Below are 26,420 nucleotides of genomic sequence, written 5' to 3'. Positions count from 1 at the left end.
AGCTGAAAGCTTTATTGGGCAAAAGAGATTAGGGTATCACTTTCTGTGTCACTTATGCAGTCATTATACTTCTCACACATGGAATTACTTGATCCATACTTAAATTATCCAAACTGAGAAAAACAGCTAACAAGTTCTGGTCTTGTCAGTAGGAAGTCGGGACTCTTTCGCATATGCTGCTTCTTTGCCCAAATCTTAATTATTTTTGGTCTGGGGTTTGGAGCTGTATTAGAGCTATTTTTCAACACAGTGTTTAAAAAAAAAAAAAACAAAAACTATACAAACCTTGTTTTCTGCATAACTGTCAAAACTTGACCAACTTCAATAACATTTGGGATATATCATCCTGAATAAATTTGTGATAAACCTACATTCACGCCTCACTTAAATGACATCACTTCACTATAATGCATCCATTATATACAAATCTCTTTCTTGCATATTCATTATGGATATCCTGAAAATCTGACTGGCAAGGGGTACTCCAGGACCGGACTTGGGAAACACTGTTCTATGCTTACCCTGTTCCATCTCTTTTTTGGAAACTCTTGCACCAGTCTGAGAACCATGACCTTTCTCCAGATTGCAAATTCTGATCCTCCGGACTGAAACTTGGTGACTTGTTTATGTTAAAAGCAAAATGGTTTCTGCGTATCAAGATGATAATCACTAGGTGATAGCGATGTCATTTAGGTGAGGTGGCTGTTGTAGTAACATAGTAGATGACGGCAGAAAAAGACCTGCACAGTCCATCCAGTCTGCCCAACAATATAAACTCATGTGTGTATCCTTACCTTGATTTGTACCTGCCTTTTTCAGGGCATAGACCGTACAACTCTGCCCAGCAGTATTTCCTGCCTCCCAACCACCAGTCCCGCCTTCCATCATCGGCTCTGGCACAGACCGTATAAGTCTGCCCTCCTCTATCCTCACCTCCCAACCACCAAACCCCTCTTCCCCCACCTGCTCCACCACCCAATTTCGGCTAAGCTGCTGAGGATCCAATCCTACTGCACAGGATTCCTTTATGCATATCCCACGCATGTTTGAATTCCGTTACCGTTTTCATCTCCACACCTCCCGCGGGAGGGCATTCCAAGCGTCCACCACCCTCTCTGTGAAAAAATACTTCCTGACATCTTTCCTGAGTCTGCCCCCCTTCAATCTCATTTCATGTCCTCTTGTTCTACCGCCTTCCCATCTCCGGAAAAGATTTGTTTGTGGATTAATACCTTTCAAATATTTGATCGTCTGTATCATATCACCCCTGTTTCTCCTTTCCTCCAGGGTATACGTGTTCAGGTCAGCAAGTCTCTCTTCATACGTCTTGGAACGCAAATCCCATACCATTCTCGTAGCTTTTCTTTGCACTGCTTCCATTTTTTAATATCCTTCGCAAGGTACGGCCTCCAAAACTGAACACAGTACTCCAGGTAGTCTTATTGAAAATTTAATTCAGGATATTATAGCACAAATTTTATTGAAATTGTTCAAGTTTTGACTGAGTTATGCAGAAAACAAGCTTTATATAGGTTTTTTATTATTATTATTTTTATTTATAGTTTTAATACATTTTTAACAAGGATAAACCTTGTAAAGAAATATAGGCAAAAATTAATATAAAAAAATAATGTTCCATTCAAACTAACAAAGTATTTAACACTCTAAAGAAAAATATCTATTGGTGCATTTATACAAAGTAATATTTTACAGCCTTTCTTAGACCACAATAGTGATGTGTGAGAGAAAAGAGTTAGAGAAGATCAAAAAAAGGAATAATCTCATAGGTATAGGCTGTTATTAACCAGTGCTTCATTACTTTTCACTTCACTTTCTTCATCTCTATAAACACTTTTAGCTGTTCCGGTGAAAAGAATGTATATTTTGTTTGAGCCAGCTTGACCACGCATTTGCACGGATATGCAAGAAAAAAGGAAGCTCCAATATCAATTGTATTTTGTTTTAAAGAAAGAAATTGCTTCCTTTTTTGCTGAGTTGGCTTAGTAACATCAGGGTATACCCAAACCTTAGCACCATAAAATTGTGACTTAAGGTTTTTAAAGTAGAGTCTTAAGATAGTATTATAATCTTGTTCAAAAACGAGCAATACAATGACTGTAGCTCTGTTCACTATTATGTCCGAGGATTGTTCTAAAATATCAGAAATATTTTGCAAATCAAGATTATCTTTAACAGGACCTTGACCCCCATTTCTAACAGGAATATAGTAAATCTTGTTTAGTGGAGGTATAGCCTCTGAAGGAATATTCAAAATTTCCATCAAGTATTTTCGAAAAATATTAATTAGAGTTTCCCCCGCTACTATTGGAAAATTGAGTAAGCGGAGGTTTAGGCGCCTGTTAAAGTTTTCAAGTTGTTCGATTTTATTCCTAATGTCCAAAGAGTCTTTTGTTACCACATTTTTAAAGGAGTTTAGGGTTTCAACTTCTTTCTTTATAGCTTGGACTTGCGTCGATAGATCATTCTTAACAGAATCTACAGTACTTTGTAGTTCTTCAAATTTAGTGTTTAAATTGACCACATCACCTGACGTTTTCTGTAGCGTGGTTTCTATACTCTGGAGGAAAGGAGAAACAGGGGTGATATGATACAGACGTTCAAATATTTGAAAGGTATTAATCCGCAAACGAACCTTTTCCGGAGATGGGAAGGTGGTAGAACGAGAGGACATGAAATGAGATTGAAGGGGGGCAGACTCAAGAAAAATGTCAGGAAGTATTTTTTCACAGAGAGAGTAGTGGATGCTTGGAATGCCCTCCCGCGGGAGGTAGTGGAAATGAAAACGGTAACGGAATTCAAACATGCGTGGGATAAGCATAAAGGAATCCTGTGCCGAAGGAATGGATCCTCAGGAGCTTAGTCAGGATCGGGAGGCGGGGCTGGTGGTTGGGAGGCGGGGATAGTGCTGGACAGACTTGTACGGTCTGTGCCAGGGCCGGTGGTGGGCAGCGGGACTGGTGGTTGGGAGGCGGGGATAGTGCTGGACAGACTTGTACGGTCTGTGCCGGGGTTGGGAGGCGGGGCTGGTGGTTGGGAGGTGGGGATGGTGCTGGGCAGACTTGTGCGGTCTGTGCCGGAGCCGGTGGTTGGGAGGAGGGGCAGGTGGTTGGGAGGCGGGGATAGTGCTGGGCAGACTTATACGGTCTGTGCCCTGAAGAGCACAGGTACAAATCAAAGTAGGGTATACACAAAAAGCAGCAAATATGAGTTATCTTGTTGGGCAGACTGGATGGACCGTGCAGGTCTTTTTCTGCCATCATCTACTATGTTACTATGTATATTATTGGAAAATTGAGTAAGCGGAGGTTTAGGCGCCTGTTAAAGTTTTCAAGTTGTTCGATTTTATTCCTAATGTCCAAAGAGTCTTTTGTTACCACATTTTTAAAGGAGTTTAGGGTCTCAACTTCTTTCTTTATAGCTCGGACTTGCGTCGATAGATCATTCTTAACAGAATCTACAGTACTTTGTAGTTCTTCAAATTTAGTGTTTAAATTGACCACATCACCTGACGTTTTCTGTAGCGTGGTGGAAATCTGGTCCAACATCACCTTCAGGGTCTGTAGAGTTACCTCCGAAGTCTGCACTGTGGTAATCGAACTGCCCACAGAGCCCCGAGTCGCCGTTTGCATGCCTGGGTCCTCCACTGTCGCCCCTATCGACGCATCATCGGAGCCGATGGGGTTTCCCGCCAGGACCGCTCTCGACGCCGGGCTAGGAGGAATAAGCGAGGTGGACGGTGGTGATAAGGAGACTTCCTCTCCCGGCGGGGATTCCGCTCCTCCGGCTTCCCCCGCTATGGGATCCGCTCCTCGCTGCAGTCTGGTTGCGCCGGGAAAGAAACGCTCAAGGGACGTCTGAGCTGGTGAAGAAGTTGAGGTGGGTGGAGGTACCAATCTCACAATTCCTTTTCGTTTAGAATGGGGCATTTTCAATTTGAAAAACAAGAATTGTTTGCTCATAGACACGAGAGCGTTTCAGCAATCAACCTGCGTGGCAGCCATCTTGAATCTCTCCCCCAATTTCTTCTTTTTTTTTTTTTTTTTTTTTAAACACAGTGTAGTTTGGAAGGCACTGGCTCAGCAAGCTAGTTTAATTAACCCAAATTCTCAACTTTTCACTTTGTTGCTGAACTCATTGGAAAGATAATAACTCTTCTTGATTGGCATGCATGGTGAAATCTGGTATCTCTGACTCGCATTCCTTTATATGCTGCCACTATATTATATCTTAATACCATAAAATGTAGTCATCTTTTGAAAAATATATTTGTTTGGGGGGAAGGGGGTTCGCTGCACTGTTCATGGCAATTGTGATTTAGAAATGTTCTTATGTTGTGTTGTACTGACTGTGTTTTTATAAATGTTAATTAAGGTACTGGAACTCAAAAATAAAACAGCCAGCATATTACAAAAAAAACAAACAAACCATGCTAGCTACTTAGCATGAGTAGGGTTAAGTGATGGTTGGAGCATTGTAGTGGTCGACTGTGACAGCTAGCATGTGGGTTGGTGCTGCACACTAGCTGTCATGATTTGCCACTGCCCCGAGTGTCAAGAGAATTCATAAGTCTGCATCAGGAGCAGGCCAACCTCCTATAGATCTACCCTTACCCCCATCATTAACCCTCCCCCCCCTCCCCCCAAAGGGCCATGATCTCCCCCTAATTTCAACCCCTCATATCAATTTCCCACCCCGGCAGAACCTCCTCCCCTTCTTAACCTTCCCCAGGACTCATTTAGAGGTTCTCTGCTTGTCGAATGTCATGGGATGGGAGTAGTCTGCTTGAGTTTCAAAATGGCACTGATGACACCCAGTGGTAGTCTTGCAGAATTAAGGTGCAGTAGTTGCAAACTCTTGCATTTTAGTAAACATGACCCTTACTAATTCTAACAAATTATCAACCCAATAGAACAATTAAGCTTCATATGTTCTAGGATGTACTTACGTAAGAGGAGCAGGTTGCAGTAGTCTAAGCAGGAGGTGATGGGATGGAACTAAGGGAATTGCATTTGTCTAGGTGAATAATCTGTTAAGGCTTTGAAAAATATTTGCAAGCTTGTAAGAGTTTAAGAACTGTTTTTAAGACCCTGAAGGTGCTGGTATGAAAGAGAGTCCTCCTGTACCTGAGCCCTCATAGTCCAGAAATGCATTCCTTATTAAAAAAAGAATATTGATGTAATATCATTGTGCATATAAGTTGTTACAGGGTCAAGCTTATCTTAAGACTTTCCTTAATAGTGATGGCGACAGAAGGAGGATAATAGTCTTTCTGGAGTGTGACTATTCATTGTTACCTAAGCATTTTATCTGTTTTTTCCTTATCAAATTGTGTTCATTGTAAAATTTTTACAAATTTGTAGTGACAGTGGAACGCAGTATGAAACATGAGATATATGAAAATTTTTTTTTTTATTATATTTTTATCAGTCCTAACAAATGTCCCAGCGATGAGTAAATAAAATGTTATTGTCTACAGAGTCCTTATGCTCTACTTATTTTATGTAAATACATTAGTTATGAACAGCTGAAGGATAGAGATTGTGGACCATAAACATTTTTTTTACCTCTCGTATTTATAGGTATATGTTGTGGCTATGAAAATTAAAAAAGAAGCAGATTCCAAAGCAGAGAAAGCTATTAAGTGTACAGAGGAGGATGAAGATGATTATAGCACCACAGATGAGCTGCCAGCAGATAGCTTGATTACACTTGTACAACCTGAGCTTCCCACACTTAGCAGGCTGTGGCTGGCTGCACTGAAAGACTATGCACTTTTAACTCTGCCACCCGAATTTGCAAGTCAGCTTCCACCAGATGGTAATCTCAGCAACTTTATTCTGAATTTACACCTTGAATTAATTGTGGGCAAAATAACCTTGACTGTGAAAAAGCTGCCAGTGGTTGATCTTATGTCATAAATTCTGCAGCTCCCCATTACCTCTCCACTCTCATCTCTCCCTACATTCCTCCCCATGAACTCTGCTCACTGGACAAATCTCTTTTGTCGTCCACCTTCTCCTCTACTGCTAACTCCAGACTTCGTTCCTTTTCCCTTGTTGCACCTTATGCCTGGAATAGACTTCCTGAGCCTGTATGTCTAGCTCCATCTCTACCTGTTTTCAAATCTATGCTAAAAACCCACCTTTTCACCACTGCTTTTGGCTCCTAGCCACTACTCAATTTGCCCTCTCCTTGTTCCTTCTCACCCAGTACTTCCCTTGTCCTTAATTGTCTTGTCTGTCTGTCTTATTTTTAGATTGTAAGCTCTTTTGAGCAGGGACTGTCTCTCTCTACGTTGGATATTCAGCGCTGCTTACATCTGGTAGCGCTATACAAATGTTAATAATAATAAATGTATTTTTCTTCTTAGAGGTTTGGAGATTGCAGGGTTCGCATTTGGAAGATTTGTCTGGGTACCTTCAGAAATTACTTGGGCAAATCTTAGGTTTTGAATTTCCTGCTTACCTCCAACTCACTTGTCTGGCAACTCCAAAATGTGTTTTTCTTGGACCCTTGTGTAGCCAGAAACTATATTAAAGGGGGGGGGGGCTTTTACTAACAATTAGCATACGTTCTCTGAGGATGAGCAGGCCACATTATTCCCATATATGGGCGATGTCATCCAACAGAGCCTCAGTGCGGATGCTGAATTGCTAGTAGTAAAGAAAATTCTAGCAGCATCCCACCGCACATGCGCTGGTGCTTTCCCACTCGCGCGTGGGTCCCTCAGTCTCTTTTTTTCCATGAAGCTGAGAGATCGCGTTTCGTAGTGTCACGCTGCATTTTTTGGCAATTTTTTTCACTTTTGCGAGTGCCTTCCCCTGCAGGTAATTATCTCCCTTGTTTTATTTAGTTTCCTTTATTTTTCATGAGTGGCTGTGCAGTTAGGCCGCAGCTCCGACCTCAGTATGAACACTCCCCTTGTTCAAGATTGAGGAGTTTAATTTAGCTGAAATTCTTTTCTTGATGTCCCAGAACACCCCCTAGTGGCTTCAAGCGGTGCATTAAGTGCCTCTGCATTATTTATCTCGCAGACCCACACAACTGATGCCTTTGACCAAATCATGACCCCTCTGTTAGTGATCTTTGCCTTCATATGCAGGCAAGGACACAGAGATTGCAATTGGCTCAACAGGAGATGCTTGTTGGCTCTTTAAAAACTGGACCATCGTCTTCTGCACCGATGACATCGACCTCCATGGCTGCTCAAACACGGGTAACCACTGGGAATGCACCGGCATCGAGTGGGTCTCCACCTGCCTGAACACCAGGTGCTTTTAGCAGGCCCTGGTACCAGTCAGCATCGGACGACACCAGGGAGATGTTCGGATTCGGCGGCGTCCTCGTCAGCATCGAGGGATGGAGGCTGTATGCATCGGGAGCAGCGGCACATCAGACTCTCCAATACCGGAGAAGCGTAGGCATTCAGAAGAGTGCTCCCCCTCTTTGGAATAGGTACAAGTGCGCCAATCATCAAACGGTCAAACAGCCAGGTCCCCATCACCAGTTCAGCACCAATGACTTCGCAGGCTGCCTCCACACCGGCTCCCATGCCTTTGCCGATGCCCACCCTCAATGAGCGGTTCCAGAGCATGGTCCATGAAGAGTTGGCACAGTTGCTGCAGGGTGCTTCTGCTTTGGCATCAAGGGTTCTTGTGGCTTCAGCGGAGCAGCCCCAGCCCCCCTCTGAGGCTCCATCAACACCAGTGCTCAGGTTATTGACACTGATACCTTGCAGGATTCCGGAGCCGAGGCATGAGCAGGCACTACCCCCTCTGACATCGGGAGAGGAAGCTTCCCCGGACTCTAAGGGAAGGGCTGCTCCTCAGAGTGTGAACACCATTCCACTAGATCGAGGCTGGTGCAGACAGAGTCTCCTGATCCTCATAAGGAAGAGGAGTCTGACTGGGATTGCTCATGGGAAGCAGATACAGACCCACATTTCTTCTCGGAGAAGGAGTGATTTGGTATCCCTTCTGATCCCTCAGAGACGGAAATTTCCTCCAGAGGCTGGTTTTATCAGGGAGATGGCTGTGGCTATTCCATTTAAGTTGGAAACGGAGGAGGAGCCCAAGGCAGAGATGTTATCTGTCTTGGGCTATAAGTCTACTCCTAAGGAAGGGGTCACTGTACCATTGCACCCTATCCTTAAGGATGTACTGATGAGGAATTGGGAATCTCTCCTCTCACTACAGGTAGCTCCCAAGATGGTGGATATGCAGTACTGTATCCAGAAGGCTCCTGGATTCAAGAAGCCCCAACTTCCTCATCATTCTTTGGTAGTCGAATCTGTTCTCAAATGAGCCAAGAGTTCTTGGTCTCATGCCTCAGTTCCCCTGGGGTGAGAAGCCAGAACTTTGGACTCATTTGGGAGGAAAGCTTTTCAAGCCTTGATGCTCGTTGCCCACATCCAGTCCTACCAGCTCCACATGAGCCTTTACTTTGGAGTCTTTAGTGAATAGTACACCAAGTCTGGTGGAGTAGGCTGCTAAGTTTCGCCAGTTGGCCAGTAAGCAGGTGGAGTGTAGGCATTATTTGGCCAGGGGCGCTTATGACAGCTTTGATATTGCATCCAATATTTCTGGAATGGGTGTGGGGATGCGCAGCCTCATGACTATGTGTCTGTCCTGGAACAGGCATTCCTCGTAATGCGTCCTGCCTGTGACACAACTTCCTGCTTCCGCGAGGTGGGACACATCATAAGGAAGGCTGTCAGGCCGAAGCAAAATGTTTTAGTTAGTATGCTGCCACACTACCAGCGGCGAACTAATCAAATTAGAGGGACTGCAGGGAGCAAGCGAGAAGGATAGACGCTGCTTTCGAGAGGGAATGAGGGAGAGGGATAGACACTGCATTTGGGAGGGAATGAGGGAGAGGGATAGATGCTATAATGTGGGGGAGAAACGAGGGAGAGGGATAGATGCTGCAACGGAGGGGGGGAGAAGAAATGAGGGAGAGGTGCGTGAGAGAGAGGCAGACTGGCTGTGGGAAAGTGGGATGTGAGAGAGAGAAAGAGGGGGCAGACGGACTGTAGGCCTCTATAGAGATGTAGGTCTCAGCTATTGACACTTTTTTTAAAATCCGCTTTAATTCAGTTGCCTAAAAGAGCTATATATATATATAGCTACTGAACTTGCACTGTTTAATTTTCTTTGCCACTTTATTCTCTGGCATTTGATATGTATCTTAATATCTAAATTTAACAGAATATATTATCTGCCACTATTTTACTGACCTTTCTGTATGCTTTTAGGCAATTGAGGACTCAGGCCTGGCCCTGCCCACTTTAGCCTCCCCAAACAGCTGAGCCACCGACCACCTATGCCTAAGGTCATGTGAGAGTTCCATCTTAACCAGTCAATGTTCTTCCAACATTTTTCCCCAGACCTTATGCCCATCCTGGCAAAGGTGTACTAGATATTTTTGACTGCAAGCTAGCCTTAGCCTCCTAACTGGAGCAGACTAAAACCCATAGACAGTCCACCTAGCTTTTCGTTTCTTTTAACCTGAACAGGTTGGGGGTGGCCATCAGCATACACACACTTTCAAATTGGATAGCAGACTGCATCTCCTTTGCTTATGCCCAGGCTGGGATGACTCTTGAGGGTCATGTCATGGCTCACAATGTCAGAGCTATGGCTAAGTCATTAGCCCACGCGAGATCAGCCTCCATAGAGGAGATTTGCAAGGCTAGAACGTGGTCTTCAGTCCACACATTCACATCCCACTACTGTTTGGATCAGGACATCCGACGTGACAGTTGGTTTAGACAGGCAGTTCTGCAAAATTTGTTCAGTGTCTAGAATCCAACTCCACCCTCCTAGTCCCTGTTTTGTTTTGTTCCAGGCTGCACCTACACCTAGTATGTATATAGTTTCAAGTTGATTGAATGTTTTGTCTCAATGTGTGAGCCTGGTATCTAAGGAGTCCCACTTGTGGGAATATTGCTGCGTGCTTGTCCTCGAAGAAAGCAAAGATACTTACTTATAGCTGGTGTTCTCCGAGGACAGCAGGCCGCTTATTCTCACATACTCTCCCACCTCCCTTAGGTGTTGTTTTTGGTTGTACTTTTTATGCTGCTTTGAAAAACATATAAATGTGTGGGTGTACTCTATGCATATGTACTTATTTTATAAAATGCATGTGTTTATTGCAATTCCATCTCCACTCCACCTAAACTGTGCACCTGAGAGCACCTGTATGCAGATGTAAATGCACACTTTCTGTTTGTAAATGTTTTACATGTGTAAGCAATCATGTAATGTTATGAAAACACACTTCTGTTTTTCAAACCTGCTTTACACACAGCGAAAGCTTTATAAAAATTTCCTCTATGTATTTATACATGTATTTTATGAAATACATATGTATATCAACTCAAATAGACAGCAAAACAGAAGGTCAAATCCTCGCAAACCAGCAAGAATGAACAAACACAGTGAAGATGACAGGGGAATCACAACAAAGTCAGTACTGGTCCTGTCACAACTTTTATTCAAAACAAGGCATTGGCCTGTGTTTCAGCCAGTGGACCTGTATCAGGTGTCAAATCCACTAAAGTTATGGAATTCTGTATCCTTGTACACCATATAAGTTATGTATCAAGCAACTATGGCGATCTTGCTAAAGGCACACTCTCCTCGTTTGCCTCTCTCCGGACGTCAGTCGAGCAAGATCGCCATAGTTGCTTGATACATAACTTATAAGGTGTATAAGGATGCAGAATTCCACAACTCTAGAGGCATTAGACTCCTGTTGCAGGCCCATTGGTCGAAACACAGGCCCATGTCGAGTCATGCCTTCTTTTGAATAAAAGTTGTGGCACACACCAATACTGACTTTGTTGTGATTCCATTGTCATCTTCGCTATGTTTGATCATTATTATAGCAACTCAAATTCAGTTCCTCCCAGTCTACACCCCTGGCCTTCAGAACACTGAAATGCAGGTCACACAAAAGTAGATACAAGCTTGCAGTGTGCCTAATTTTTACATATGTTTACCTACACACAATATTATAACAGCAATTTTACATGTGTAAAACCTGGTATATGTGCTGTATAAAATTACTCTGAAAGTATACATCCTTATATTGGCTACAGAAATATTATTTACTGATACTTAAGTGTTCTATAGAGGGTTCTTATTCCTAACATATGGAAAGGACTCAGTATTCCTATGTAATTTGATCACAAATGTCAGATCAGTGTGTCTTTATTTTAATGAAAAAGCTTTATTTCCTGTTCTTTCTTCTATATATCTTTTGCTTTGTTAGTTCACAATTCCAGTTATTCTGCCTATCTGAAATTTCCAAGATGGATGAAGTATATGGTCTTGCTACAAACTGCCAAGTACAAAAAAATTTTTTTGCTACTTTTTGATATAACAGGTGGAGCATTTTATACCCCTGAGACCATCGATACAGCCAGACTACATTACCGTAACTCTTGGGCTCCAATTCTGCATGCTGTGGCACTTTGGCTGAATAATACAGGATTTAATACTTCAGAGCCAACAGAGGAAATAACACAGTCAAGTTCTCAGAAACATACTCCATCCACCGCACTAAACCAGTCATCTAACATATCATCTGTCTCTAAATCCCTACCTGAGATGAACAAAGACCGAATGCATCTGATTTGGGGTAAGACTTATTTATAAGTCACCAGCTGAAATGGCAGTTTGGGTCAGGCACTCACTGTGCCAGTCTCTTCAAATCCTGCATCCATTGTACCTTCTAAGCTGAGCAAGAGTCCTCCAACTGCATTGCTGCCACTGGGGAGTTGTGCTTCAATATTGTCTTTTCAATTGCTACAGACAGGCAAGTTCCCTGGAGTCCTGCAAAGCTTGCCTGTCCCTCACTATTGGAAATGTGGTAATGGAACAGCACCCCCCATTGGCAGTACCATAGGTGGAGGACTTCCACTTAGAGAATGACACGGGGACGGGGACCGCAGTAACCGTGGGGATGGGGACAGGGACAGAGCTCGCGGGGACAGAGTGGGGACAGGGACAGATCCCATGGGGATGGGGACAGAGCCCACAGGGACAGGGGACAAACTTTGTCCCCGTGTCATTTTCTACTTTGAAGCCTGTTAATGAACTGTACTGTTATTTATGTTTAAGTGATGCCTACAAAGATATTTTGATTTTTGGGAAAAACAAGCAAACATACTGGCCACAACTAGCAAAATTTGCATGGCCTGTACATCCTGCTACCAGCACATCTTCTAAGAAGACAACTTCTATTCCAGGAAGGACTGTGGAAGACAGAGCTAGATTGAATCCTGAGATTGTTGATGATTTCTTATTTATCCACAGATTTAAAAAACATAACAGTGCTTTATAGGGCATATTTTTCCCCTATAGGGCTTATAGAACGGGTTGTATTTTATACCCCTGGACATTTTAACAATGAGTTTTTGGTGTTGTAGAAATCACCTATTGTTGGAGTTGGAAGGGTAGAGGGTGGTGGTGGGAAGGAGGGTTATTATAACTGCTCATTGTTATTATTGTTCTCTATTTGTAATTTATACATAACAGTTGCACAGCATATTGTTCCTTTTTATATTTTCATAAAAAGATTTAAATATAAAATCATAAGTGTTCGAGGCTTCTGCAGATGAGGACAGAGCCCGCGGGGATGGGGTGGGGATGGCGACAGAACCCACGGGAACGGAGACAAACTTTGTCCCCGTGTCATTCTCTACTTCCACTCAGCTTAGAAGGAAAAGTGTGTATATCCAAGAAGCTCATGACCCCTTTTACCAAGCTGCGGCAAAAGGGCGCCTGCGCTGGCATCGATGTGTGTTTTTGACATACGCCGAGGCCCCCTTTTACCGCAGTGGGTAAAAGTTAGGTCTTTTAGGAAATGGCTGTGCGGCAAGTGAGGTGGCGGTAAGGGCTCCCATGCTAACCTGGCAGCAACTGAGCAATGTGCGGCACTGCCCAATTACCGCTGGATACACACCAGATATGCTGGCGTGGTGAGGGTGGGAACTACCGGCAGGCTTTTGCGGTATCCCGGCAATACTTCCTTCAGAGACTTTTTCGCTTAACCCCAAGGCTCGCAGACACTTTCTTTCCCCCTGTTATATAGTGTGTTCTGTGGCTCACTCACAGATCTTGCTTAGGTCTAATTCATTCCTGTGTAGCTGCAGCACATGCTGCTTTTCTTTTAGAGTATTGGACTAACCATGATCAGCAAATATGCTTACTACATGTTCATACTAAATGGAACATATTAGATTTCATTATTGAGTTTCATTGCATTCTCCTGGCATTGATAACATTGTATTTTGCCTTTAGTGCACCCTTCTGACACTCACCCTGTGCTTTTGGCTGTCAGGGCACGCTATCTCCTTTTAGCATGTGTTTAACCATCTAGGCCCTGAGCAGATGTCTACATAGCTGAAATCTTCACCTTTCAATTTCTCCCTGAATATGCAATCCCTTTGTTACTAGAAAATCTTGAGGAAAGGCAAAAGATTATACTTCCATCCACAGCCTCCCCCAGAGGCACAGGAAAGAATTGCTTTTTAGTGTAACTGACAGTCACCAGCATAAATTTGTATAAGTAATTTATATATCGTAAATTTCAGCAGTTAAATTGAGGTGAAAACTGCATTTGAAATTTCAGAATTCACAGGGGCTCAGTGTCTTTTACACCAGTATATGGAATGAGAATAAGCTATAGATACAGCTCCTTTTAGGCTTAGCCATCCTAGATAGTGATCCCAACAAAGACATGTATAGCACATAATTTATTGTTTCAAAGAAACAGAAGTATACCTGCCATAGGAAAGCTAAAGGTAGATTATGGGAGCAATTTTAGTACTGTTCTTGTTACTGCAATGTCTGCAAACTTTGCACCACCACCTTTTCCATCCAAAACAAAGTGCCTACATTGAAAAATACAAAACTAAGCACATTGTTGCAATCTCTGCCCTAACCCTGCTCCCTGGGTATGCTTCTGGTAAATCTGAGTAGGAAAATGCCTGGTAACACTATACAAATGATGAGAATGATGATAATTTTCAAATAGATCATTATCGCAAGTAAAGTACTTTTACCCACAGAAATTATTTTGAAACTTGTTTTCAATTTGTAATTGTTTATAGATTGCAAATATAGGTGTTTATTTTGCATTGATTAAGATAATAATCACTTTATAATGCCACAAGGTCAAAGAATCATTATGGGAATAAACTAATTAAAACATGTTTGAACAGGGAATGCGCGTACAGGATTCTCCATAGAGCTTATTTTACTCAAGTCCAGTTATATAAATCTGGGGGCATTGAGACAGCTCTTTGCTTGAAATGCAATCTATATGCTAATTCTTTATATCACGCGATGTGGGGTTGCGTAGTAATACAGAGGTATTGGACACAAATAGTTACTTACTTGACATGTGTGCTGGGTACTAGAATAAACATGAATGCATTGCAATTGGTATTAGATCTGAAAGAACCACCATTAAGACTAAATGCCGACAAAACATTACTGTATCGTAAATTATGTTTGGTGGCGAAGAAATGCATAATGCAATGTTGGACGGTAGCCACTCTGCCTTCTTACTGGCATTGGTGTAACCAGGTACATCAGTTGCTGGTGTGGGAGGCGAAAGAGGTGAAAGGATATTGCAAAAGGAAAGTGCGATTTCTTAAAATATGGGGATGCTACTTAGACAAAATGACACAGAAAGGTCGAAGCCTTGTTGTTAATAATTTGTAATGGTACATTGTTTCATCATGACACTGTTTGGTATTAAACATGAGTGAGATAAATAAGGGGGGGGATAGGAGGTTGGGGGGGAAGGGGAAAACTTGGAGACAGTTAGGAAAAGCTCTGTAATACAGCAAAATTATGTTAATGGATGTTCTTTGAATTGAGAAACAGTGTATTGAAGTATTCTATTTTTTTTTTTTTGTGTACTGTTATCAATAAAAACGTTGAAATATAAAAAACATGTTTGAAATGGCTCATATAAGCCATTGGAATGCCTTACCCAAATTAGTTAAATCAACCCAGAACTATCTAAAGTTTAGAAAATTATTAAAGTCCATCCTATTCAAAAAGGTCTACTCTCCAGATGCAACTTAATCTGATCAATTTCTTTGGTGTCAAAAAATCCAGTGACACTTAAACCTATTTTCTTTACTATTCTGTTGTTTAATGCCAATCTTTAATTTACTGTTTGTACTGTTTAAATTTACTATTAGTGCTGTAGTCCTGATATGCTTTTGTAAGCCACATTGAGCGTACAACCAGTGGGAAAATGTGGGATATAAATGCTTTAAATAAATAAATAAGCTGCCCGCCTTATTTTTGGAAAACTACTAATTTGTATTGTTTGTTTGTTTAAAGGTGTTAGCATACAGTTCTTCTGTTCTCCTAGACCAGAGGAGCCCATTGAGCATGTCACTTCCTGTCTCCAGGCCCTGCATACCTTGCTGGACTCCCCTTGTGCCAGAACTCATATTGCTGAAGATCAGGTAGATGCAGTAAACCTAATGCAAATTGAAATTCTTACCTTGTAAGTGGGTAAGGAAAGGGCAGTGGATTGTCAGTTTAGCCAGCAGTGTAAGTGCCAGTGATTGTTTTATTGTTTTATACTTTTTAATCTATTAATATCTTCTGTTTTTGTTATTGTAAGTTAAAGTGTATATAAACTTCAGGATGTACTAGGTAAAACAGAAAGGATTAAACATAAATTTTATTTTACTATAAATTGTGACTCTTGGAATATTAAAGTACCTGTTTTCTCTTAACATAATACTAATAATAACAATCTAATGTTAGAACCCTTTTAAACAAAATTTCTCAGTGTTATGAATGTTTGTCCTTTTTTAAATTTCTACAAAGTGAAATGTAAGAAGAAGATTGCAGGTTTAAAGAACATTCATAAGTGAAACATCCAGTAAAAAACTTAGGTTTAAATTTAATTACTTGTCTTTTCCAGATATAAGCTTAAGACAAGTTAAATATTTAGGTATAGTTTATAGATCTTGGCCCAAAAGAGCTTACAATTTAAATTAAATCCAAGCCAATATAGGGTGACGAAACTTTCCCAGAGTCATCAGGACAGTCAATGGAGAAAACAGGATTTGAACTCTGGCTTCCCTGGCTGTCAGTCTGCTGCTCTGACCACTAGGTTGCTACTTCATCTTTGGCTTTAGAGAGCCTGTTGATTTGTCTGGTATTGTAAGGAGGCTATTTAAAATCACTTCCAGAAGTAAAAGGATGTGGTAGCTGTGCTAGTCAACTTTTAAAGGTAATAAATAGAAATAAAACAAACATAGAAAAGAAAATAAGATGATACCTTTTTTCTTGGACTAAATACATTTTTTGATTAGTTTTCGAAGGTTGCCCTTCAGATCAAAATTTATTGACAAATATTAGAATATATAAGTGAAACACAAAAGTATTCCAATGACAGTCTTACAGGAAGAGGGTGGGGTGGATTGGGTGAGAAACAGGGAGTGCTGGGTAGGTAAGAGACAGAGATAAATGGATGGCTGATAAGAGGGTGACAAACAGTAGAGATGGATGACTGATAAGAGTGTGACAAAGCAGTAGAATTTTATGGTTTGTAATGGGCTAGAACACCCAGATCTTTAAGTCCTATCTGGTGGGTGTCAAATATTTCATCATTTTGACTTCAAAGGTCTTACATTCCTGGATTGTCCTTTTAGTATTTCCAGAGTTTCCTTTTAGTATTCTCACCATAAAATCATTGATGCAGTGTTCTGTTTTTGTAAAGTTCTGTCCCACTGAGGTGACATCCTGTTTGGCATTGTCATATTTCATATGATGTCTGTAGATTAAATCTTGTCTTTATCATCTAGCTTATTTCTCCAATATAGCACCCCATCTGCCTCTGTACCCAAGATTGTGACAGAATTGGGGAAGTTCATGGGATGGGAGGGGGGCTTGCTTTAAGGACAAGACATTTCTCAGTTGAAAAAGAGAATGCATTTGGAAATGCCCATCTTCTTGAGTATACTCCTAAAGAAAAGTTCAAAAATGGACTGGAAGTGATAGATGACATTGATACATGCTGGTATGTAATGTTGCAGACCACATGGGAAGGTATTTGGCAGCTCTCCTTCAACTCATTTTGATCCAAAATGGCCCCAACTTCAAAATTAGTGAAGATCAGTGCTCTAGAAGCTCTTAGAAGCTTAGCCGGTGGTGGGAGGTAGGGCTGGTGGTTGGGAGGTGGGGATAGTGCTGGGCAGACTTATACGATCTGTGCCAGAGCCGGTGGTGGGAGGCGGGGCTGGTGGTTGGGAGGCGGGGATAGTGCTAGGCAGACTTATACGGTCTGTGCCCTGAAAAAGACAGGTACAAATCAAGGTAAGGTATACACGAAAAATGGCACATGCGAGTTTATCTTGTTGGGCAGACTGGGTGGACCGTGCAGGTCTTTTTCTGCCGTCATCTACTTTGTTACTATGTTATCGGCACTTAACTTAGCATGATGACTGTGCCAGTTGAATATTGGCCAGATAAGGCCTTTTATCCATTTGCCAGCAGGTGATGCATGCATAACACAGACTCAGGAGTAATGTCAGGAAATATTTTTTCACGGAGAGGGTGGTGGATATGTGGAATGCCCTCCCGCAGGAGGTGGTGGAGATGAAAACGGTAATGGAATTCAAACATGCCTGGGATAAACACAAAGGAATCCTGTTTAAAAGGAATGGATCTATGGAATCTTAGCGGAGATAGGGTGGCGACGCCGATAATTGGGAAACAAAATGGGAGCTGGGCAGACTTCTACGGTCTACGCCCTGATTGTGACTGAATAGATAGGGATGGGCTGGAGTGTAAATTTTAAGGGGCTTTGATGTTAGCTTCAGAAGTTAGTACAAGAACAGTACTGGGCAGACTTCTATGGTCTGTGCCCTGAGAATGGCAAGGACAAATCAAACTCTGGTATAAAGTATCACATACCATGTAAAATGAGTTTATCATGTTGGGCAGACTAGATCGACCGTACAGGTCTTTATCTGCCGTCATTTACTATGTTACTATGTAAAATGGAAATGACAGCTGAAAATGAGAAGTTTTATGATTTTTTTGCTTTAAAGATTGCTATTTTAATGTGCCAGTAGGCAGTACTTATGCACTTATCTACTTATGAAGAGTTTTGAGTGTGACTTATGACCCTGTTCTATAAAGTGCTCGTGTAAATTGTCTAGCATGCAACTACAAATGTGAGAGGGGCATGAGCATTCTAAGAATTTTAAGAATACTGTCAGTTATGCGCACAAGGTAATACCTAAACTTTTGGCACTGAAATTCTACAATGGTAAATACACATGTAATTGCCTTTATAGAGTTCATGCTTAGCGTACAATATTTTGGCGCCTAATTATAGGTGATCTTTCTTGAATTAACCCTTATATGAACATCTACGCAAAGTAGAGATATCTGCAGGGCATACTGGGTAGGCCATGCTAGTCTTTATCTGCTATAATTTATTATTCTTAATATGTGTTGAAGAGTAGTCTGGTCAATTTCAATCATAGCATCAACTTTTAAGGTATAACATGCTTCTCTGTTTTTCATTTTTTGGAAAACAGTCAGTAAGTGCACAGTATGGGAATGGAAACACATAACTATAATCTTTGACCCCCCCCCCCCCCCCAACTAAAAATAAGATGATTTTATATATATATATATATATATATATATATATATATATATATATATATATATATATATATATATATATATATATAAAATGCCATTTCAGTATAAAGTTTACTTCTCAGACAGCTTCACTGGCACACATTATATAGTTTGTGATACCTTCTGAATAAACCCATTAAATAGTCTCAGATTCAGTCATGAATTATATATTTGGGTTACAAAAACCCAATGAAGCAGTACAGTAAAGGGTTGATCATATTTGATCTTAAGCTGGTCAAGCAGGTAAATAAACTGAAAATAAAAGCCATATAGATACTTAGGGAGAGGGAATATCACCTCAAGAAAAAGGAGGTAATATTGCCTCTTTGTAAGTCTCTGGTGAGACCACTCTTGGAGCTATGTGTAATTCTGGAGATCGCACCCTCAGAGAAAAAGATATAAACAGGATGGAATCAGTCTAGAGGGTATCTATTAAAATGGTCAAGTCATTTTTTTCATAAAGCAGATGGGGTTAGAAACACACCCTGGAGGGAAGAAGAGATACAATAAGGACATTTAAACAACTCTAAAGGGCCCATGCTCAGAAAGCTGTCTATTTTCAATTGAAGAGGCTTTGCAAAGAAGGGTCATAGAATGAGGTTAATGGGTGTAGACTTGGGAGTAATTTAAGACAATATTTCTTTTTTTTTTTCCATTTCAAGAAGTCTTTATTTAATGTTAAACACAACACATAGAGCTACATGCCATTCTTTCAATACAAGATTTTTGCAAGAGTAAGCTAATACAGCTCCATTCTACAATATACATGAATCTGAAGTTCACACTACAACAAATACCAATTAAACTTCAAAATTTTTTTTAAGGTTTTATAAGATGTTGTTTCCCCCAACCTCACCCCGCCCCCTCCCAAGACAATATTTCTTTACAGAAATGGTATTTGGTGCTCTGCGCTGTCTCTTGATAGGCTCTTTCTAATCTGGAGGTTAGCATGCAGTTAACCAGCGTATAGAACATCACTGTGAAGACTCGAACTCTTGAACCAAAATCTTCTTTAATGCAAGTTCAAACAAAAGGAAATAACAGTTCTGGAGTGTTGAACAAGAGTCTCTGCCTTGCAGATCTGATTTTGTCTGTACCAGCTCTCTCTCTCTCACTGCAGAGATTAGCTGGGAGCTTTCAGCACTAGCTGAAGAGTGCAGTGGCGTACCAAGGGGGGGCGATCCGCCCCGGGTGCACGCCGCTGGAGGGGTGCCGCGCGCCTGTTGGCCAAGTCCGCTCGTTCCCTCCCTGCTGCTCCCTCTGCGCGGAACAGGTTACTTCCTCTCCCCTCTCCAATCGGTTCAAAACTCTGCTGTCCGTCTCGTCTTCTGCCAAGGTCGCTTTACTCATACTACTCGTCTCCTCAAGTCACTTCACTGGCTCCCTATTCGTTTTCGCATCCTGTTCAAACTTCTTCTACTAACCTATAAATGTACTGACTCTGCTGCTCCCCAGTATCTCTCCACACTCGTCCTTCCCTACACCCCTTCCCATGCACTTCGCTCCATAGATAAATCCTTCTTATCTGTTCCCTTCTTCACTACTGCCAACTCCAGACTTCGCGCCTTCTGTCTCGCTGCACCCTACGCCTGTAATAAACTTTCTGAGCCCCTGCGTCTTGCCCCATCCTTGGCCACCTTTAAATCTAGACTGAAAGCCCACCTCTTTAACATTGCTTTTGACTTGTAACCACTCGCCTCCACCTACCCTCCTCTCCTCCTTCCTGTACACATTAATTGATTTGATTTGCTTACTTTATTTTTTGTCTATTAGATTGTAAGCTCTTTGAGCAGGGGCTGTCTTTCTTCTATGTTTGTGCAGTGCTGCGTACGCCTTGTAGCGCTATAGAAATGCTAAATAGTAGTAGTAGTAGTAGGACATGTGCTCAGGAAAAGCCTATTACAGAGCACTGCAGGAAGACTAAGATTTGTAGTCCAAAGCCACTTTCTGCCTTTCTTAAGGGCACAAGCACTGTAAACTGTTACAGGCAATGCAATCTGATATAAACAATGTACATATAAACAATAGGCAACCTGCTTTCATGCAAATAGTGCAGAACAATGAAATAGGCTCCTAATGAAGGTGGCAGAAACCAGATCAACCTGAAAACTTAAGAAAGCAAGGGACAAACACAGGGGAATTGTGAGGGAGAAGAGTGGATTATAAAGCTGATGGGAGGTATAGATGGGTCACATACCTTAATCTGCTTGTTCAGTAGATCAAGGCACTGGCTCCCCCTCCTCCTCCCCCCCCCCCCCCCCCCCCCAATCTGATTTCCTTCCAGTAAGCCATTCTTCCTCATTTATGTCCTCTAGCAGGTAACCTGCTCCCTGATTAGCTTGTAGGCCCCTGTGTTAATAACAAACTTTTTTTTCCCCAAGATTTTCTTTTTAAGGCTCTATATGTTCTTCAGATATCAGCTGAGATTGACTGTACTTTCATGTGTTTTAGCTCATTGGTGTGGAACTTCTTAATGTGCTGCATCGCCTCCTGCTTACCTGGGATCCTCCTTCAGTACAGCTCCTTGTGACTGCTGTTGTACAGCAGATTGTGAGAGCAGCTCAAGATTATTTGCAAGAAAAAAGGAACACTCAAAGTAAGACAACATATATTTTGCAGGGCGAAAGATTCAGACCATGCAGATCTTTATCTGCCGTCATTTACTATGTTACTATAGATAATTATAAAATCCTTTTTATTGTTGTGGAAGAAAGGAAACAAAAGACTTAGGTGAAGTTTAATTTTCAGAGGGAAACTTTTATAAAGTTGCTGCTATGTTCTGGTAAATAAGGTAACTTAGCTTAAACTGAAAATGGGTCTGCAGATGCTGATGGGGACGAAATAGCTATAAATAGTGAGTTTGTTTTGGTTTGTTTGTTTTTGTCCTCCTTTGTTCCTGTCTTCTTTGTCTCTCAGAGGCACTAAAATAGTGGAGCTAAGAGAACAGACCAGAAATGTGTTAGAATGGTAGCCAGAGTTAGTCCAAGGTTATCAGATGCCATGGGCAAGCCATCAGTCACGTGCTCCCCTCCCCTTCACATCCCACCTATAGTGCATTATCTGTCATTTCCTACCCTCCTAGGTCTCCAGCATTTCTCCTTCTTAACCCCCTACCCCCCCCCCCACCCCTTCAGTCACCATCTCTCCCTTTCCCTTCCTCCTCCCCAAGGTGTCTAGCATCTCTTCCTGTCACTGCTGCTGCCACCTTTTCTACAGGCTTCTAGTGAGGGGCAGCATCTCAGCACAGCAAAGACAGCAACAGGGAAGACCATTAAAGCCACTGTGAGTGGTTAACTTTTCAGCATACTAGCCTGTATGATGTCTCAAAGCCTACCACATCTTGGTCCCTTCTACATGCTGTCAGAGGGGTAAGGACATAGCAGACTTTGTGTGCATGCATGCAGCAATGTTGAAAGGCCCACCAGTGGCTTTTAAAGGGCTTTCCTGCAAATATCTTTGCTGGCTATGCCAGTGTTGCTCTGCTGCTCCCAAAGCCTGCCTCCTGATGCTGGAGGAAAGACTGCATGCTTATCCTTCTGTGCATACCTGCTTCCAGCAAGTGCAAGTTCCAGCAGTGCTTTTGAGTTTACACAGCTTTCTCCCCTGTGTTGTCATCAGCGTCATTGCCTGGACCCAGAAGATCTCTAGCTCTGCCCCCCTGTTATATCAATTAGGAGTACCTGTTATTTAGAGCTAAGGCTCTTTTGTGCACTCCTTCGTGCAGACCTCGGGTAGATTAGAGGTAGATTTTGGGTGAGCTGTAGGTTTTTTTTTCTTTTTTTCGAGATCTTTTACTTTTGTAATGGTTATTTGATACCACTTATTACAGGAAGGGGTCAATATGGGGATTTAGTTTCTAGTTCTAAAATTAATCCGTGAGATAGATGGTTGCGGATGGTTCCAATGACAAGGATGGGTGTTGATTTAAAGTTGAATTCAATGAAAATAGCCCTATATAATGCATGGTTGGTAAAATAAATTAAGAGTCTGTTGATTTTTTGATCTGGTGAAAGCTTTGATGGTAAATATGATGTGTATAACAGAGTCATGGTTAACGCCGATTTTGTGCGTCCTCAACTGCTTTCTGTCGCGGGGATGACCAAAGTTCATGGGGGCATGTTGGAGGCGTAGCGAAGGCTGGACTTGGGCGTGCCTAACTTATGGGTGTCCTCGACCCATAATGGAAAAAAAAGGACGTCCCTGACGAGCACTTGGATGACTTTACCTGGTCCTGTTTTTCTTACGACCAAGCTACAAAAAGGTGCCCGAACTGACCAGATGACCAGCGAAGAGAATCGGGGATGACCTCCTCTTACTCCTCCAGTGGTCACTAACCCCCTCCCACCCTCAAAAAACATCTTTAAAAATATTTTGTGCTAGCCTCAAATGTCATACTCAGTTCCATCACAGCAGTATGCAGGTCCCTGGAGCAGGTTTAATGGGTGCAGTGCACTTCAGGCAGGTGGATCCAGGCATATCCCCCCCTACCTGTTATACTTGTGGTGGTAAATGTGAGCCCTCCAAAACCCACCACAAACCCACTGTACCCACATCTAGGTGCCCCCCTTCACCCTTAAGGGCTATGGTAGTAGTGTACAGTTGTGGGTAGTGGGGGTTTTTTTTGGGGGGGGGGGGGGGTTGGGGGGCTCAGCACACAAGGTAAGAGAGATATGTACCTGGGAGCAATTTCTGAAGTCCACTGCAGTGCCCCCTAGGGTGCCCGGTTGGTGTCCTGGCATGTGAGGGGGACCAGTGCACTACGAATGCTGGCTCCTCCCACGACCAAAGTGCTTGCATTTGGTCATTTCTGAGATGGGCGTCCTTGGTATCCATTATCGCCGAAAATCAGAACGACCAAGTCTAGGGACGACCATCTCTAAGGACGACCTAAATTTCAAGATTTGGGCGTCCCTGACCGTATTATCGTAACAAAAGATGGACGTCTATCTTGTTTCGATAGGGTTTCCTGCCCCTCTATTGGGATGTTTTGCGAAATCCTCAGCAAAACTTGGGCATCCCTTTCGATTATGCCCCTCCACACGTCACATTTTTTACTTTACAAATTCCATGTATTTTATTTGCAAATCTAGATGTTTGTTCTTTTCATTTTTGGATTCCTTCTCCTACATGTTTATGTATCCTTCATTGTTCAGATGGAAATGAAGTATATTTTATACTGTGTATTTCATAATGCTATATTAGAAGATAGTTCCAACTTATTGTTGGCATTTTGTCTCACTGAAGCCATGTCCTCCACCATATCCATCATTTTCATGCATTATTGATTTTTTAATTGGTGGTACTCTGCATGCACGCCTTTCCTTAAGAAGAGCATGCTAGGTTATGGGCAACTGTTTCATATGCTTTTATTTTTTACATAGACAGGACAAACTTTATTTACTTACGGTTGAATTTGGTCTTGGAAATACCATTTACCCTTGCACAACCTACACCATAAGGTCAGCGGTAATCTATTGATTAGTATTCTTTATTATATGCATGTTGTTTTAAGCTTACTCCAGTTAATACATTGTCTATTATTATTCAAACAACATGTATACTGTGTTCCTTGTATATTGTTTTATTTTATATTATTTTATATTATTGGTTTTAGATTTTAGATTTTGTATTATGGTCTATATGTTTATACTTGTATTATATGTTTCATAGACTCCTGAGGCAGGTGCTTTGCCGCCGAAACAAGGCTGCTGTGTCGAGACATTTGATCATTTTCAATAAAGATCATATTTTTGAGTAAGCGTATCTCCCTTGGTTTTTTGGAAGAGCCAGTCTACCCTACTTTTTGGACTCTTTCTTTGTCGATGCTCATAGGGATTCAGTGTTCCTCCACTGAAGGGAGGGCCAGGTCAATGGCAAAATGCAAGAAAACGTCACCCTAGGTTCAAAATTTCCGTGGTGACGACAACATCAAAGGCTCAGAATGTCTACTTTTTGAATTGCAAGTCTCAGCACCTCATCAGAAATGGACATTTTGGATCCTTTATGAAGTTACCAGGGCAGTTGTGGAGTTAATGGCCAGAGATGCCTATGTTAAACGGCCAGAGTTAATAAAAATTAACTTTATGCAGGTGGACCAGTTTTGGCTTGTGAGCTGTAGTTTTCCCACCCCCTGCTGTACTTTATCTTTACTTTTGTGGAACTGTGATATCTAGAATTTGTCTTAAGTGCCCTAATGGTTAGTGCAGAGGACTTTGATCCTGGCATCCTGGGTTCAATTCACACTGCAACTCCTTGTGACCCCGGGCAAGTCACTTATCCCTCCATTGCCTCAGCTACAGCAACCAAGATTGTGAGCCCTCTAGGCACAGAGAGAGTACCTGCTTATAATGCAAGCTTGTTCTCCACTTTGAACTTGATGGTTAAGTGGATTATAAATGCCAGAATTAAATTAAATGCCAGAATTAACCTTTCTCACTGTTACTTTTAATTACTTTCTTTCTTACCCTTTTGTTACAGATGAAGATGATAGAAAAGAAAAAGAAACTGATGTTGCACTAGGAGAAGGGAATGACCATGGTGGCCTTGTGCCTGGAAAGTCCCTGGTCTTTGCAGCTATGGAATTGCTTATGTTCATCTTAGTACGACACTTGCCACAGCTCAGCATTAAGGTCGTAGACTCTCCCAGTCATGCACCCAACAAATTACATCAGCTGTCAGAGGAGAGTGCCCGACTTGTGGCAGCAACGGTTACTATCCTATCTGACCTTCCATCTCTTTGTTCCCCAGAAGGTAATGTTTAACTGGATAAATGCTTTAGGTATATTTTAGTGTACGGTAGGTGAACGAAGCAGAAGGTAACTGTAGAACAGTAGAAACATATTGTAAGCTGAATGACAACAGCTACAAAGTTCAGTAGCAGGTGAAAATGTATTTTGTCTGTGCTATAGGTCAACAGCATTCAATCCAGGCTTTAAGTGCATCCTGCGGCTATCCAAAGGATTGGTCACAGAAACAAAATAATTTTAGTAAACCAATGTATTCAAATGTTTCTTGCATATTTGTTATGGATTAACTAAAAAGCAGATCAGGGTTGGAAAACTATTGTTACAGTACCTTTTGAAATTCAATTTTTGTTGTTTATGGTTTCCTCTGCCATCTCAGAGGACTCACTAATATATGATAATCACAAAGTAACATCACTTATAAACAATATCACAGCACTCTATCTTACTAATATTCAAAAAGAATAGAATGTTCCTAACTATAGCTTATATATACAGTAGAACCCCATTATAATGTGCTCTGCTATAACACAAACCCTCTTATAATGCAATCATATATTGGTTCCCTTTTTTTTTTTTTAACTGACATTTCCTCTCCTGCAAATGTCTAGCTATGCTGGGGTGAAGCCTACCCCTTTCCCTGCTTGAAACTCCTTCCAGCCAATGGCCTGCTACGTTGGGGTGGAGCCCACCCCTTCCCTGCTTGTAAACCTTACCTGCCAATGTTTAGCTACGCCTGGGTTGGCTCTGTCAGTACTTTCATTATCCATATGGCTTTTCCTGCTCCCGGTGAACCATTTATAAACAGGGCTTTTTTCAGCTGATCCACACGGCTTTTCCTGCTCCCAGTGGACATTTTATAAAAGTGGCCTTTTTCAGTTCGTTATCCACGTGGTTTTCTTGCTACCGGTAGACTCTTTATAAACACTGGTTTTTTCACATCATTATCCATGCG

The 26,420-nt window shown here is 41.8% G+C and overlaps 1 protein-coding gene across 1 annotated transcript in view; it reads left to right on the top strand.

Moving 5' to 3' along the window:
• The window catches only part of HEATR5B (HEAT repeat containing 5B), a 226,389-nt gene that overhangs the window by 179,238 nt on the left and 20,731 nt on the right, over nt 1–26,420 (top strand). Inside the window, exons 28-32 of the mRNA XM_030196394.1 lie at nt 5,601–5,838; nt 11,410–11,664; nt 15,390–15,517; nt 21,174–21,318; nt 25,200–25,472. Coding sequence (XP_030052254.1) covers nt 5,601–5,838; nt 11,410–11,664; nt 15,390–15,517; nt 21,174–21,318; nt 25,200–25,472 — 1,039 coding nt within the window. The remainder of the gene's footprint in view (nt 1–5,600; nt 5,839–11,409; nt 11,665–15,389; nt 15,518–21,173; nt 21,319–25,199; nt 25,473–26,420) is intronic.

Source organism: Microcaecilia unicolor, chromosome 3, assembly GCF_901765095.1.
Source record: "Microcaecilia unicolor chromosome 3, aMicUni1.1, whole genome shotgun sequence".
Classification (NCBI taxonomy): domain Eukaryota; kingdom Metazoa; phylum Chordata; class Amphibia; order Gymnophiona; family Siphonopidae; genus Microcaecilia; species Microcaecilia unicolor.
This window is presented reverse-complemented; position numbering and strand designations above follow the sequence as displayed.